The sequence below is a fragment of the Ascidia mentula genome, chromosome 3, assembly GCF_947561715.1.
Source record: "Ascidia mentula chromosome 3, kaAscMent1.1, whole genome shotgun sequence".
Classification (NCBI taxonomy): Eukaryota; Metazoa; Chordata; class Ascidiacea; order Phlebobranchia; family Ascidiidae; genus Ascidia; species Ascidia mentula.
The window spans coordinates 8,193,619-8,209,540 of record NC_138568.1 but is presented as its reverse complement, the minus strand read 5'-3'; the positions used below and the strand labels follow the sequence as shown (position 1 = coordinate 8,209,540).

At 37.5% G+C, this 15,922-nt stretch overlaps 2 protein-coding genes across 3 annotated transcripts; both read right to left on the bottom strand.

The window, feature by feature from the left end:
* Positions 1-4: 4 nt before the first annotated feature.
* LOC145896180 (transmembrane protein 94-like) lies at positions 5-12,582 on the bottom strand. 2 transcript variants are annotated; one of them, XM_082985061.1, is made up of 32 exons: positions 12,314-12,582; positions 12,148-12,257; positions 11,494-11,624; positions 11,272-11,382; positions 11,102-11,211; positions 10,807-10,898; positions 10,556-10,727; positions 10,202-10,477; positions 9,837-9,902; positions 9,499-9,606; positions 9,254-9,365; positions 8,816-8,868; positions 8,332-8,412; positions 8,026-8,196; positions 7,683-7,794; positions 7,409-7,494; positions 6,960-7,089; positions 6,314-6,548; positions 5,798-5,948; positions 5,433-5,565; positions 5,058-5,152; positions 4,725-4,824; positions 4,538-4,646; positions 3,956-4,091; positions 3,592-3,717; positions 3,157-3,320; positions 2,347-2,545; positions 2,022-2,068; positions 1,811-1,959; positions 1,541-1,634; positions 1,129-1,225; positions 5-748 (listed from the first exon to the last, which is right to left on the bottom strand). In XM_082985061.1, the coding sequence occupies exons 1-32, from the start codon at positions 12,524-12,526 to the stop codon at positions 596-598; spliced, it is 4,122 nt and encodes a 1,373-aa protein (XP_082841187.1). In that variant the 5' UTR covers positions 12,527-12,582; the 3' UTR covers positions 5-595. The 2 variants fall into 2 exon arrangements, with proteins under 2 accessions (XP_082841187.1, XP_082841188.1); XM_082985062.1 differs by lacking the exons at positions 5-748; positions 1,129-1,225; positions 1,541-1,634; positions 2,347-2,545 and having other exon boundaries at positions 1,867-1,959.
* Positions 12,583-12,649: 67 nt separating this feature from the next.
* On the bottom strand, positions 12,650-15,908 carry LOC145895497 (ubiquinone biosynthesis O-methyltransferase-like). Its single transcript, XM_082984304.1, has 6 exons — positions 15,769-15,908; positions 15,472-15,604; positions 14,848-14,963; positions 14,218-14,380; positions 13,264-13,423; positions 12,650-12,840 (listed from the first exon to the last, which is right to left on the bottom strand). Exons 1-6 carry the CDS (start codon positions 15,906-15,908, stop codon positions 12,650-12,652), a joined length of 903 nt encoding a protein of 300 aa, XP_082840430.1.
* Between the last annotated feature and the right edge of the window lie 14 nt (positions 15,909-15,922).

Below are 15,922 nucleotides of genomic sequence, written 5' to 3'. Positions count from 1 at the left end.
ACCTCTAACTAAAAAATGTTTAACCAAAAAAAGGTTAAAATGGAGAAGAAAATGGTATTTTTTGACAATGTTAGTAGTTTTTTTATTGCCCCAAAATAACACAATGTAGTTCAACATCATTCATAAACAACCTCAGTTGACCTATCCCACCCGAATTTGGAAGGTCTTTTGGAATGCGTTTTACGGTTTTGGGGTTATTAACCAACAAGTATGTACTTGGGGAAACAAGGACACAGGTAAAGCCAAAGGGCGATTACAGATTTGCTTTTGGGGAACAATTCTACCAAAACATTTGCCTTGCAATTCGTAAGGACATGTAGGACTTAATTAAACATTATCTAAGCAAACCCATGGTTCAGGGTTGCAACAAGGAAAAAAGGGTTTTCATTACATTTAAACTAGCATTTGGTGTTTATCAAATGAAACTTACCATCGCAACATTGCTGTCAAACACTTTAGTCACATTTATTAGCACAGAAGAACTCACAGTGGCACCAAAATATCAATAAACTGCCAAAATGAATTTTATGAAACAACAACACGTTGGTCAAATCCAATGGCACCGGCATATTTAACTTCAGGTCAATGTCTCATTTCAAAACGGTGAGTTCATGCCCAGCTTGGTGCCGAAATCCAGTCGGGCACGCTTTTGACTTCGGTCCCATAATCGGATTTCTCGCCATTTTACCATCTCATTGCACGCGAGGCATGGCACGGGCCAAGCAAACAGCATTACCCACACTGCAATCTGGAAAAAACAAACAACTTATTTGTGGTGTTATGAGACTGCGTTGTGCTTGATTTTAGGAGTGTACAGACATGGGTCGTTAAGGCTCTAACCCAAATTATCTGATCAAACGGACTAACCGCATCTACATTTCAATGCATTTTGACAGCAAGTGTTTGTGCGGTCGCTTTAACCACTATATCCGGCTTAAACATAACCACAGCTTTTATTACCAAAAAACGCTGCAATTTTCAAGGCGTACCGAGACATCTAAACTGTGTATCAGACACTTGTAAAGTCAGTTACACATGCCTCGCTCTATTTAAGGCACCAGAAAAATGTATAATCAGTGTCGCCATTGAGAGATTTTCGACGAACCAAAGCAGGCATATTGTCAATACCTGGTACGGTCCAAGGCTCAAAATGCGGAAGGATGTTGTTGGCGTGGCCGATTTGGAGAAAATAACAATGGCCGAATAAATGGCTTGGATGGTGACGCTGCAAAAGATAGGCACACTTTGACTTATTGTTCTTCTTTTTTGCGTAATCGCCCCCTTTCTGGTGAATCATTAACTTATAATGTGCTTAAATTTAAGTAAATCCATTCGCGATATTGTAACATGCTTGGTATTGTTAGCTTAGTACACAAAACTGAGTGGTAAAACTATAGACTTTTTGCAAGAAAAAAACGCCATGTTTGCCCGCTTTTGGTTGGTCAAATTGTAAAACAATTATACAGTTGTTTTAAGCGTTACGTTTAATGTTTGTGTGGTCGCCTAAATAGTGATTTTGAACAAGAACAACAAATATTACGTTAAAATGGCCAGAAACAGCCAGAGACGATTGGTGAACGGCGACGCTTTCCTCATAAGCCTCCAGCGATGTACATATCCAGCCGAAATCACGCCTGAAATAGCATCGTCAGTCAAATGCGCGGTCATAGTCAGCCGATCACGGAATATATAAAGCTAATGTTTAACTGCTTCATATATTGGACAAAAATATATGAAGCAGTTAAATTGTTATGATGAAATTAACATTCATTGGAGTATACTTCTTTGCACGAACCCCTATTCAACTCACACATATATAACACAAATCCAAACATGGCGATCTGTTGAACTTCCCGCCTCTTCGCTGCCATGATGGCTTGAATAGTTTCAGTCGTTTGTGACGTCACGGTGAGGGACAAGTCAAAGAACGGGTAGCAGTTGATGCCAATACCGGAAGCACTGTGGCAAAATACTGCTTAAACAACTGACCTGTTCGATCAGGTTGTATGCATTTTACCAACCTCGTGAAAGGGGTCGTACCAGATGTGTTTAATGACCCTGTCACCATCTGTTTACAACAAAAAAAGAGCTTTGTGTTAAATATAAATGAGTTAGGCAAATAAAGTAAATTAACCCTTTCAACTGTGGGCGCTGAGCTGTAAGTAATCGCATCATTACTAATTAACGCCAAAATTAGCAAGTCAATTAGTTTTAGAGCTGGTATGTAAATTAACCACAAAAGTGAACTGCTGATCGTTGTGTACGCAATACGGGGTTGGCATGAAAGCGAACCAATAGATCAACAAATTTAAACTTTAACGGACATTTGCACAACAATATGATCACCTCTTGCAAATGCAAACACGACGACTGCATTGCCAACGCGTACAGCAGAAATACCACCAAGCAGCTTGGCAGAAACTTGATGCAAAAGTGGGCCACGTTCTGTCGTATGAGCGGTGCGTGGAAAACCTGACGGCGCGTGTTTTTCAGCGAAGCCCATGACATTAAGTCCGGGTCACTTGGCGATCCCAGAATCGAATAGCTGCGGGTTAAGAACAGAAGGTGAAGCAGGAAATTGTGTCAAACACGAATTAGGCGTCCCGATGGCATTCGACCGGAAAATCAAGTTTGCAACGACGGGTGTAATATTTTCAAAACTTTACGCACTCTGAACAACAAAACACAATTTTCAACAGTTGTTTTGCACAAACTGCATTCCAAAACGCTATTGAGTTTGCAGGGTGAACCAAAAATGTGCACTTTACAATACCAAGAAATCACTTTGACTGGTTCGTTCTACACGTTAAGGACACGGAGAATTCCCGCGATTTGTTTTTTAAATTACTAACAACTCATCTAGCGGCATATTAAAAATTATTGCCGAGGTTTTGCGAAAAAATTAGTTGGCTCTAAATACGCGAATATATTTTAGTTTGAGTCCAGCGAATCCTTTTAACAACGCAGCTTGCATTGTCGCTGACTGTAAGTACAGCAAAGAGGTCGGAGGCGTGGTTTTTAAGTGACTCTCAACTCTACGCGAAAACCACAGACTCTCAAAATTGGTATTTCAAGACGCGGTATTTTTAAGTGACTCTACAACAATTTCGGGCAATCGTCTTGTGAGTAAACAACGAGTTTTACCTCACAACATACCTGAGCAATGGAAAAACAACGTAACAAAGCCAAAGCAAATCCCCGGGAGCGAACATCAGAGGAAAATGGGTCACGTGACATACGAGTTGGGTGAGTGACGTCACGCTCAAGCACTTGATGTAAAAAATGAGGCAGACTTGCACCAGGAAGAGGAAGTGGCGGGCCTGTCGATACACATGTTAAAACACTTTTCAGAGAGACTCGATTCAATGATCAATGTGGTTGAAACCATGCTTATTGACTCATTGCTCATGATATTCAAAGCAGTCTGACAAAGATTGTGCATGTTTTGATTAGTCGCAAATCACTGCACATCTGTTACACTAATAAGAGACAAACACGTGTTTAACATACAGTATGGCCAAACAAAACGGATTGTGGGCGTGAGCACGCAAGTTATACAGAACATACGACCGCAAACAGATGAACAGTTACCTGTTTGATCATACTGTAAACAACAGCCAGACTGTCTTCTCCTGATAATGTGACGGAACAAGGAAACGTGTTGAGGCGTCGCGCCACCTCCATCAAGCTGTTTTTTGAATTCCCAGCGTTATGAGTCTGCCGAAGAGCACAAGATACGATCAGAAGGACACTACAGTAGGTTTATTCAACTGTGAGAATTAAAGACATGCTCTTAATCTTTAAATACATGTTGCTAATCAGCAGACTCTATTTTAATTTATAAAATACACGTTGTTACAAGCTTTGCTATGTTTCAGCACACAATTGTTACACAAGAGACAACACAAACAATATTCCAGAAAATAAAAAGCAGTAAAATGCCGTCGTATCTTACACCGATGGAATCCAGTGTCGAAGAATTGTTGAAAGGACTCGATTCGAATTGGAATCGGCTGTTGAATGAAACGTTCCGGTTTATTTTCCTGTTCTCATCCGTTGTATCCGACGCGACGACAGGCTCCAGAGCAATACTAGGTAGTAAAAACGTTCTTAAGCACGGATTACTTTTGGATAGACAATTATCAAACATATTGCTTGCTTGTGCATTTGCTGCACCTGAAGAAGCGAGATCAATCTCGTGGTGGTTTCATAGTCGGTCCCTTATAATAGCAGTGCACAAGCAAGCAATATATTCATAGATCAGAGACTGACACGGCAGATTGAAGAAATTGAATTATCAAACATGTAACGCATGTGGGTGTCAATTATCTTTCTTTCCAACGAAAAAAAAATATTTTTTTATACTTTTTGCGTGGTAAAACAATTTGCAAGTGAAATGATTCACACTTTTACTAAACACTTTAATACGACCAAGGAGAGGTCAAAAATTCCGTTCAAACAACGATAAAATACCAATTGATAAAAGACTACAAGTCGCTTCGAAAATTGGACCCGACAAGCAACAACACCAACCCACCCAACGTTAGCGTGGGCAAAAACAGGAAAGTTGTTGAGGGAATCCGCACTTCCGATGCAACAGACAACCTCTCCATACTTCTGCATTATCTCAATCATCTTACACATGGCTGGAAAAAAATTGTGCTTTTTACAATAACATGAGCAGCCGATTTTGAAATGTTTAGTGGTTTGGAAATAAAGCTTACAGTCTTTCTGGCAGTCGGTGAAGAGAGGAACCAGCAAAGGCACGTTGTCCACATTCTCTATGTGGGGAATTATGTTTTCTATGCCACGTGGGAGCTTAGCCTGAAAAGCGAAGTCAGTTGAAAAAAAATATAAAGTTTTATATTTTCAAACTTTAATGTTTAATTGTTGATTTTATTAATATACTGTATCTGGGACATTGTTCTTACAATTTCTTTGAACAAAGTCTTGCATAGGCCCTCGGAGCATTATAAAGTGTATGCAAAATCTTCCAGTTGCATCCTACATTGATTTCCAAATTGTTTGCTGTACAATATATTCCTAAGTTGGTTTACCCGGTTTAAAGCGTGGAACGCCGACTCTGATATGGTGGATTCGCTAGTGGGAGAGGACGAAAATATTTGCTGCAGAAGCTCCGTGTCCTCAGCATCTGTATTAAAATATTAACATATATACTATTTGTTACACTTAGTAAACTTATGTAAAAATATGTACTTAGTTAAAAACGTGAAACGATGATACAGCTGAATGTATCTAGGCCTGTAACACTTCTACTGTACTACGCTATCATTGTGCTTACCCAAAACAAAGTTAAAAAGACCATTTGCAATCGCAGCTAACAAGACATTTCTTAGTGAAACGCCCCCTCTATATGTATACAGGAGACAGCAAGTGAGGCCACAATATTATGTTAACAAGACAAAATATACCTTCTTCATCACTGTCAGTGGCAGTGTGGGCATGACTGGTGCTTGTATGGCGACTCGCGTGTGACGTGTTGCAAGCTGACAGCGAAATGTGGCAATTCCACCCAACCTCAACCCCCATCTTTTCCGCAAATACCTGGAACATTTCACGAAACGTTACGAGTTTTTTATAATGTCGGAGTTCCACTGGTATTTTGGTTGTACCAAGTAGTCCTATGGACAAATCTTGTTAAAGGTACTGTTTTTAACAAAAAGTTATGCTTTTTGGCGTTATTTCCTGGAAGTGAAAATAGAACAGCCCTGTTGTGAAGGTGAGTGAAGATTGAAGACAAAATGTATCGAAACAAAATCATGATCAGGAAACTGACCCGTGATCTGACTTCGTCTTCCTGTGTAAAGTGAACGAACCGGATGCACGCACTTTCAAGCGCCTCCACCATATGGAAGACGGGCAAACGACTTTGATACTGAAGCGAAACCATGCCAAGAAAAACCTGGTTTGAAGGAAGATCGGAGGCACTGCAAACAAGCACTACAAAATGAAGTGTCTTCATTTGAATAAAAATGCTAGAAAAGCTATGATCAAACTTGCCTAAGCACACGATTACCTACAACGATGCAGCAAACGCGTTTGGGAAAAAGTGATCCTTTAAAAAACACCCAAGCACTATGTCTTAAGTTGTTAAGCGTAGTAATGTAATTTTGTTCAGTGACAATACTAAACCAGCTCTTATACCGCAAACAAGTTTTTAAGATGGGACAAAGACGAACATTATTTAGAACATGATGAAGTTAATGCTAATTTCTTCTGCAAGGGCAACCTCACGTAAGCTTTGCTTTGCAAATCCGCAAACCTTTTGCAGCCCCTTAACCCAGAAACCAACCTAATGTTGTCGACTTCGACCTCCTTTAAGACGCTGTTTTGTTCAGCAAATTTGTTTGAAACAGGAATGCAAGAAAACGCGACGCAGTGACCGACCGCAGCCGATCGATTGTAGAAATCAGTCGCTTTGGCTCGAATCGCTTCGTCGAAAGGTAAAATGTTGCCGCCATCAAAGTAGTAACCGCAGAGATGGGTGACCATGTCCGCTGAACCAGCTACCAGTAGGTGGTGCTCCTCTGTTGGTACAGAATTTTTGCACTGGTATGGAGATGTTTGCGTTACAAACCTCAGATAACTCTGATTTAGTTGCTGCATGTTTTTACTATAGAATTTGCAAAAGTGGATGTAATTGTTAGAGGTCAATGTGCTCATGCAAATTGTGTGAATTGTGTAAATGTAGTGCTTTGTCTTCGGAGCATGGTTGTGACAAGCACTTTTACTTCATTGTTAACATTAATTAACTTATTTTATATTCTATTCAAATCAGTTAAATAAAGATATATTGATATTATTAAATTCCTGGATTAATCCCAAGGGCTAAAGTCTGCTTTTCATGTACTGCCTAAAGACTGTTTAACAGGTGCAGTAGATTAACAGATTAAGCGTCGTAACAAATGTGACCAACTGCACATTCAAGTTGGGCTTACTTGAAAGCTGAGAGACAACGACGCCGTGTACGTAAGGTAAGTGGGAGTCCGAATCGAGCTGCAAATTTGGTGTTCTTGCGGTCGACGTTCGTTGCTTTGACGTCGGGCTCTTGTATAAGGTGATCACTCTCTGTGAGAACGTGACCACAATGGTGAAGTAGCAATCAATGACAAATATGCATTATTTTTTCAAATATATTCAAAATTAACAACCAAAATGTTTTAACTTCAGGAAATCTAAACCTGACCAGCAACATTTCTTTAGAGTGGCACAAAATTTCTCTTTGGCGAAATTTCAATGTCAATATTTGAAATACCCAAATTCAACACCGAGGGTGATTTTGGATATCTGATAAGTTAGGACAGATTCGTCGGTACCACCAAGCAAAACAGGCTGATTCCAATCGTCTAAATTACGTTTCTCTTTTTTAAATATATGTTGCTTTTACCTTGGGTAAGTACAAGAAGGATACGTCCTGTTTGAAGCCGGTCAGTTCAGCCAGGGAGAGAAGACCATTTTTCGTGGTAGAAGTGCCTGGAAATGTAGAAACTTGAAATTACGAGAAAGGCATAAATTAGTGACCAATATAATTTTGGGTAATTTGATTGTATTTATATAATATAGGTTTGTCATCAACATAACTTATGTTAGTCCCAACATCTATTCGAGCATTTGTTACTTAACAGTTGAGTGTACAATTTTTACATCGTTCTAACAATGACCTGGTCCATAAACTCGTTTTCCAGTTGCAATGTCGGCGATGTGTTTCTGGTGCATTTCAAGGGTTTGTTGGCACGTGACAGGGTCGACTCCATCTTTCTTAGGATCCTTCAGCTAATGTGTATAATATATCGTTATGTGGAGCATATGGACAATAAATAATCTCCAAATGCAATTGTGCATTAAGTAATTATGCAAAGTCTGATCATGGCACCCTCTGCTCACTAACCAGTTCCCCTTAATAAACAACTGCACAACTTCATTTAAATCGATTCCAAAGGACACAATGTTGATGATAAGAAGAACAAATGCCTTCCACCACGAAGCTAAAATAATAATTCTTACATCGAGAAGCAGTTTAGAAACGGTGGCCAATATTTCTTCCTCTTGGTCACACATTGCAATTGGAAAGAGAATTTTGTCGATGCCTAGTGATGGGTGGGTCACTATGATGTTGAGACAAATGGCTTTTAGAGAAGACAGATGCTTAGACCAGTCAGTTTCATCAAAATGAAGCTGAAAAATGCATGTTTTCAGTTATTATAGTTATATTTTTAAGTGTCGACTGTTGTCTAAATACAGCACAAATTTGAGTTGTTGAGATAACTTGTAATTTACAAGAAAAAACACATGTATGAGTTGTATGTTTACCTTGGCTGAATCTTGTGTATCTTGGGACAAAGTTAGTAATTCTGTGTGGGCTTCACCAGAAACAGTTGACTCATTCTTTTGCTGTTAATAAAATAATTTAAAAGGAAAGTTAAAATTTGCACCTGGCACTCTATAACAAAAACAAACTTGAATGTAACATAAACCTAATAGTTTAGCCGAAGAAATGCATGCTCTTGCATGACAAACAGGTATCGCTCCACTGCAAAGGCCTTCCTGACCCAAGCTATCACATATTTATCATATAGTCTACTGACATTAAAGCTAGTTTTTCCTGACAAGTTGGACAAAGATTTAGAAAACTATTTCACCGGTAACTTCATTTATTGTATCACGCTCCGACTGGTTGGGTTTTGACCTAGCTTTGTTGCAATACCAGTGAACCTTTAGTTTAGTGTGTGAAAGTTTTTCTCACAAAGTTAACTGACAATCAAAAAGACTGCGAAAATTTCGAAAATGGTCTTACAATAAGTTGCTGGTCTTCCAAAGTTGCATTTTTTTCAGGGAGCTCTCGAGAATCTGAAGAGAACGAAATCTTGTTACTAATTACAACACAGAGCATTGGGACTAAGATTGCCATGAACCAGACGAAATTCGAAGATTTCGTTTGCTTTTGGTTTGTTACAAACACTGCTCAAAGTCTTTGCTCGTGAAATTTACCAACATGGTCTTTATTCAATGCAGTTTTTCATGTTCGAGATATTTTTTTGTGTGTAAGTTGGTCACAACCACATGATTTTGTTGGTAACAATTGGACATTTCCTTTTTCATTTTTTTTCCAGGGGGCGACCTTCATGGGCCACAATTTATTACAAATTTTAAAGACATGCATAAACATCTAAAACTGGGGCCAGAATCTGTTTCTCACAACAGGAAAACAAAAAGGCATTGGGTAGTTTCTGACCATCAGAAGATTTGCAGCTGTCTTCAACGTTGTTAGTCTTCATAAAAAACACTTTCTCTGGGTAGGGGTCAATCCAGGAGAGCAGACCTTCCTTGTTGATACAACACAAAACCTACACAACACAAAATTATATAGCAGATATGCTTTAAAAGGCAACTTTGATAAGATACATCACAGTTTCTGCTTCTTACTTTAATTTTTTTTTGTTATATTGTAATTTTGATCATAAAGTGCTAAAAACTTACTGTCAAGGAGCCTAGGATGTCAAATGTACCAGCATTTCTTGGTAAAACTTTTTCATTGCCAAACAAAGTGTATGGGAGTATGTGCATCCAAGAACTTTTGGATAAATTCTAAAAAATATCAAAAACAAAGTAAAAAAAAAGATTAACACTATAAAAACCATGGTTTCACTAACCCCTAAAAAAGTCAGCGTTGTTTGGATGCAACAATATAAGATTTAGCAAGAAATGGGTGCGTCACCAATTTATGAAATATATTGCAATATATTTTAGAAATATATTCATATTTGTTGTGCTGACTGCGACAGCCAATTTTTTTTATATAAATAATTCTTATGTACCTGGCTATCATTGTTCAACTGCGCAACACTCATACTGTGGGTGGTTGCAGAACGTGGCAGTGTTTCCTGTGACAAAGATTTAGAGCTGGACACACAAAAAAAAATTCAGCAAGTACATTTTTTAAGTTCAAAATTTGAATTAAACAGTGACGATTATGTCATTGATACAAACAAGGGTATGTTGTGCTATAAGTTTCGATTGCATTTAACCAGCACTTAACATTGTTTATCATTTGACATGTAAAGGTCAATTTGATTTGTACTCTTATGAGCTATTTACAAAAAATTACCTTTTTCCTTTATTAATATAAACATGCTGGTTTTGATTTAAAAGCGACAGCTTTACACTATCACACAATTCTTACCCTTTTACCACTGCCATGGCCGCTGGAAATACAGGGAGACAAGGTCTTCGCTTCACCAATGCCATAAAGAAGCAGCCACAAGGTGGGGCAAATAATAGGCACAAGAGGAAGTAGCGTGAGTGTTGGGGTGTAGACGAATATCTGAAACCAGTAAGTATCCACAGACCAATCAGAGAAAAGGGGGGCACATGTCTCATTTTTGTTGTAATCCGTGATTATAATCGATCGATTCACTTGGAAAATGTACCAGAAAATACCAAACAAGCTGGAAATAATCTATAAAAAAGTTGTGAATCATCAGGAAAAACATCAGTGATTAAAGGAGCAATCAAACTTGTACACGTGCGTACTTACGAAGAGAAGTGGTATCATATACACAAGAAAAAAGTGCATCATCCTTTCTCTTCTTTTTACCAGCATGCTTCTTGTTTTGTTTCTTTTAAATGTGCAGTTTCTGTTTTTGTGTCTTTTGTCGAAAAGAGCCATCTCCAGCTCCTCCGTTATTGGACTTTTAAGGACCCGAAATCTATAAGAAAAGGTTTTTGAAAATTTACGAACACCCAGGATACGTTTTTGTTCAGTTACTGATCATCGATACAAGTTACCTGTATCTGCAGTCACTTTTATGTTCTGTGATATGCCCTTGCACAATGTCCTCAGCAAAAATACCATCCTTTTGCAGTGTTAGACTGGGATCCTAATACAGGAGGGTTTAAAATAAATGAACAGATATATTGAAAAGTGTGTGCATCACTTTGACGTGTGAGTTTAGCTTTCCTATTTTTATGTTAGCCACAAACTTCACTTCAGGATATACTCATCAAATGCTGTGGGAATGGCCAGAACAAGTAAACAAACCTTTGAAAAACACAAACATGAAAAAATATGTTTTCAAATTACCTCAGTACAAACTGCTTGGCATGGTGATGTTTCTCCAACACACAAACTGATGAAGTCACCGGTAGCAATTAGACTTGTTGGAAATGAGACGGGTTTCTCAGTTGTTTGGCCTTAAACAACGTGGCTGATGAAACAGTCGCAAAACACAGGCAATAGAAAACAAAGTAAACCTTTGCAATGTTTCCACACTGAAGTAAATGTGCGGGATGGACCTGATGGACTACACATATTTTCTAGGTTTTCCATGAAATTAGTATATTCCTCAGGATTGTCAGTTGAACCTGCAAAAAGTTTAAATTTTGAACATTGTGGCTCATATTTATCAAAAAATCATTGATTATTGTATATACCTTATATGTACTGTATGTATATTAAAAAAACACAATATTGACCTTTGATGCAATCCAAGATGAGCTTTATTCTAAGGAAAACCTCTCTGTATTTTAGAAAACTGTCATAAACTGCAGTCGCGGAGTTTACTATCAGCAGCAAAAGAACAATGCAGCCAGCAGCATAATCAGTTCTGAATAGAAATAAAATAGTTACAAGCAATGAAATCTGACCTTGTTAATCCGGACTAAAAATGTTGGTGTAGTAGGTTATCTGGATCAATGACATAAAAAAACTAAAGGGTGAAATACATGGAAAGAATGCATTTTTAAAAAAATTGTGTCAAGTAGCAGGGTGTCCAGACGTTTTTTTAATTTTGTTCCAAATACCAGGGTGTCCAGATGTTTTTTTAATTTTGTGTCAAAAAGCAGGGTGTCCAGATGTTTTTTTAATTTTGTGTCAAGTAGCAGGGTGTCCAGACGTTTTTTTAATTTTGTGTCAAATAGCAGGGTGTCCAGACGTTTTTTTAATTTTGTGTCAAGTAGCAGGGTGTCCAGACGTTTTTTTAATTTTGTGTCAAGTAGCAGGGTGTCCAGACGTTTTTTTAATTTTGTGTCAAGTAGCAGGGTGTCCAGACGTTTCCATAAACTTGGTCTGGCTGTGTTATTAAGGTTATAAAAATGTTCTTAAACTATACAACAAACTTAAAGTCTTACTTGTCACTGCGATACATGCCGCCGACAAAAAATATAATGACAAAAAGGATGGCCAGAAGCAAGAAGGACCACGGAAGCATCGATTTCATCCCAAACGCATTCTTGGCCATCTTTACAAATAAAACAGATAATCATAAAGGTCTAAAATGTATAAATATTTTCATACCTGTCGATAATTTATCCGGCGGCATTTGGTCTGCAGATCTTGTAGCTCAAATGCAATAACTTTCAAACTTTCTTTTTTCTGGTGCATTTCCATATTGCATGGTCGTTTACAGCATGTATACAAAAGTTTAAGCCCTAAGCCTACATCTCTGACAAAATAACTAAAATGATTGATTCCATGATAACCAGTTTTAAAAGAAAATCGTAACAACATTAAACGGAAAGAACATGGGTGTAACGACTAAGAAATTTTCAATAAATCATGTTATGTTCAAGCCCATGCCATTCAATAGCGTTCAACAAAAAATGTCTGTATCGAACGACGCAATAAAGGACTTTAAGTTGAGGGAGATGTGCTGTCAACATTGTTATTATTGTTTGTTGTTGCTGCACATCCGTCATCAACAACTTCTGAGGGTGATTTAACAGCATGTAGGATGTAATTCAACTCAGTGCTGTTGGTCCAACTCCACTTGTTACGAAGTGGATCGTAACACATGCCATGGATCTTGACAAGCGGACAATTTTCTGCCAACACACAGCATAGTAAGTCATAATATTCAGATCATCACAAAATCCTAATTTTTTAAAAACCTTTTGACCGGACAGAAAAAACAAGCTAATTTTTTTAATCAGTGTCTAAAAATCAGTCTCTCAAATTTCAGGTACCCAAAAATTGTATTGGTCAATGTTATTATGAGGCATAATATGTCTATATGTCTGTTTTACAGAACCTAACTATTTTTACACATACAACAGAACTACATCCCAAGAGACCCAGTAATAATTTCTAAGCCGACAATTTCAACTGAATTTTGTGATGTATTTAACTGTAAGATATTAGATATCATATGTCTTGAGCACAAACTTTTTGCTCTTTAAAATTGCTGGTGCCTGCATGATAAATAGGAACCAAGGTCACAACATTATTACATACTTCCATTGGCATACCTTTGATTAAAGCTCCCTCTATTTCCTCAGGTTTGAGAAACTTTTCCCAAGTGTGTGTACCTGGTGATACAACATGAAGAACATATTCTGCCATCACAATACCCAGTGCCCAGGAATAATTGTTTCTGTTCATGGTGCTGATAAACAGAGAACCTCCAGGCTGAATAAAATGGAGAATCCTTTTAAAATATTGTTTGTCACATTAACACAGGGGGTACATTGTTTTTCTTCGTAGTTTTAAAGCAAAAAAATAATATGCAAATACTCATAAACAATGCATAAACAATCGTTTTGTTTCCCAAACTGCTAAGAAGGATAGAGAAGCATTTTATTTAACTTGCATTTTCAAAGAACTTTTATTTGTGGCAAAATGCCCTCCGAACTTTGGTGGAATATGTGCAACACAACTTATGACCACAGTCGCAGGTCACTATAAATACAGCGGTGGGCCACACTTTGGACACCCTTGCATTAACAGTATACTGTAGCTTTAACGAACCCTATTAAGGCTCTGAAGACAGCGGGTTAAAATACAGCCTACTTCAAGGTTTCAGAAACTCAAAATTTCCATTTGTCCTTTGTGTTTTGATAAAACTGTCAATTTTTGGTACTTACTGAATACTATTATACCAACTTTTAAAAAACGACTGGAAAACTTCACAAATCCATATATGTAACCCAGACTGGTTCCTTAAATTTGCCTGAATCTATCCCTCTAATGAGCATTGTCATTCTACCAGCGACACCAATTTATTCCGATAGGAAGTGAATAATTTAAAACTTTTAGAAGTTTTTAAGTATGTAACCCAGTATTCATGCCTGGAGGTATAGTAAAATATTACAGATAAATGTTGTATTTTTTGTGATGGTCAACTCAATAATACCCATAAAATTTGCACGACCCAGTTGGGAAAACCTTAACTAACATAACACAATGGTCATTTTAATACACACCTTTAACACTTTAATGCACATGGAGATAAAATTTCTGTAATCCTCGACGTGTTCGATCACCTCCGATGCCACCACACAATCAAACCTAATAGAACCCACTGCAACAATATCCTCTAACCATGAGTCAAGGTATTGAAGTTTCTCCAAATCTTCGTCATCTCCCCTGTGAACACAGATGTCACATAACTGTATGTTGCAAGTGATGTCCAAAGTTTTTGCTAATAGTAACTGGTGCTCTCGGACTGGAAGTTACAACAACACATATCACAGGAAAAATTTCACTGTGAACACTTTATACCACGGCTGTTATGGACATTAGGATTTGGCCGAATATCGGAGTGCTATTGTTCCTATTCAATTATAGGCAATTTTGTTTTGCAACATTCCTGCCAACCCAATGTTACCTTAGGGCAAAGTTTAGTTATGACAGTTAGTTAAGGGAATCATGGATTTGAAAACCATCAAGTCTTGACTTTACACACAGATTATTGAAACATTCGAAAATTTCTGTATTGTTTGTTTTGTTTAGATTCAAACTTCCACAAATTATACTTCCAAAGATCCCTATATTGGTGACAATAACCACAACAATATGAGACAGGAACAAAACATTTGTATCTTTTAACTTACCTGTGCATTAGAGCTGCATCTAAAGCCTTAGTTGAAGAGTCGATGCCAACAATGGAAGCTCCCAAACGTGCAAGTGGTTCAGACAATATTCCCGCACCACAACCCACCTCCAAAATCTAGCCAGTGTCAAAAAACAATGTTATGTATTTATTCAGTTTGTCCTTTGTAAATTGTGTCAATGTAATAGGCAGGGTGCAGCCCAAAGCAGATCGTACAGCCTGTTTAAAAACTTGAAGCACATGAAATAGTTCAATCATTTGGTTATTACCAAAACCTTCAAACATATTTTAGAATTAATTATTATTAATAATCCTGAGTCGTCTGTCTGTTTAAAGTTTCTACGATGTATATATTTTAAATAGGCTATTGAATAAGCGATACTGATGATGCTTGCAAACACGAAATATATATATCGTAGAAACTTTAAACAGACAGACGACTCAGGATTATTAATAATAATTTGTGCTAATCCGTTACTGAGTCTCTGTTAGCCATAAAGAATACATGCGATTTAAAGAAATCAAACTCTTATTTTAGAATTAAAAATAAATAACTTGGAAATATAAAACATTAATAATTACTAATATTAACTTTGCTCAACTTATTTACAGATTAGTTGCTCACATCTATCCCAAGCAAAGGTTTAGATGTTTTAGGCTGGCCATATCCCTGGTACAACAGACAATCCCTGATAAATGGAACACGTAGTGAGTTCATTGTGTGTAGTGCCATCATGTCACCATCCACCTCCCACCAACTAAAAACATGTTTAAATGAAAACAGAGGTTGCCTAATGCAGCCAGCATATAAAATACAGCTAATAAATGCACTACAATTGTACACCATGGATGCAAAACATGACATAAACTCCATATTAACTTATGTATAAAAACACGTCTTTCTGCAAATTTCATTACTTACCTTTCAGCAAGTTTTGAAAACTTTGCAGTTTCTTCTTCTGATACAGAACTGGAGGATAAGCTTTTTCCAGGACATGGTGTTGCGGTTAGTAAAGGTGTAAGTCTATGAATTTTGCTTTTTTTGTACTTTGTATTGCACATTGCATTACTAATGG

Coding starts and splice junctions, on each gene's coding strand:
- LOC145896180 (XM_082985061.1), bottom strand. CDS start 12,526: ATGTTGTTACGATTTTCTTTTAAAACTGGTTATCATGGAATCAATCAT. Junction 10,728..10,806: donor AAAAGTGACTGCAGATACAG/GTAACTTGTATC, acceptor CTTTTCTTATAG/ATTTCGGGTCCTTAAAAGTC. Junction 7,090..7,408: donor CCTTCTTGTACTTACCCAAG/GTAAAAGCAACA, acceptor ACGTTCTCACAG/AGAGTGATCACCTTATACAA.
- LOC145895497 (XM_082984304.1), bottom strand. CDS start 15,908: ATGTGCAATACAAAGTACAAAAAAAGCAAAATTCATAGACTTACACCT. Junction 15,605..15,768: donor TTTTCAAAACTTGCTGAAAG/GTAAGTAATGAA, acceptor ACATGTTTTTAG/TTGGTGGGAGGTGGATGGTG. Junction 14,381..14,847: donor GATGCAGCTCTAATGCACAG/GTAAGTTAAAAG, acceptor CTGTGTTCACAG/GGGAGATGACGAAGATTTGG.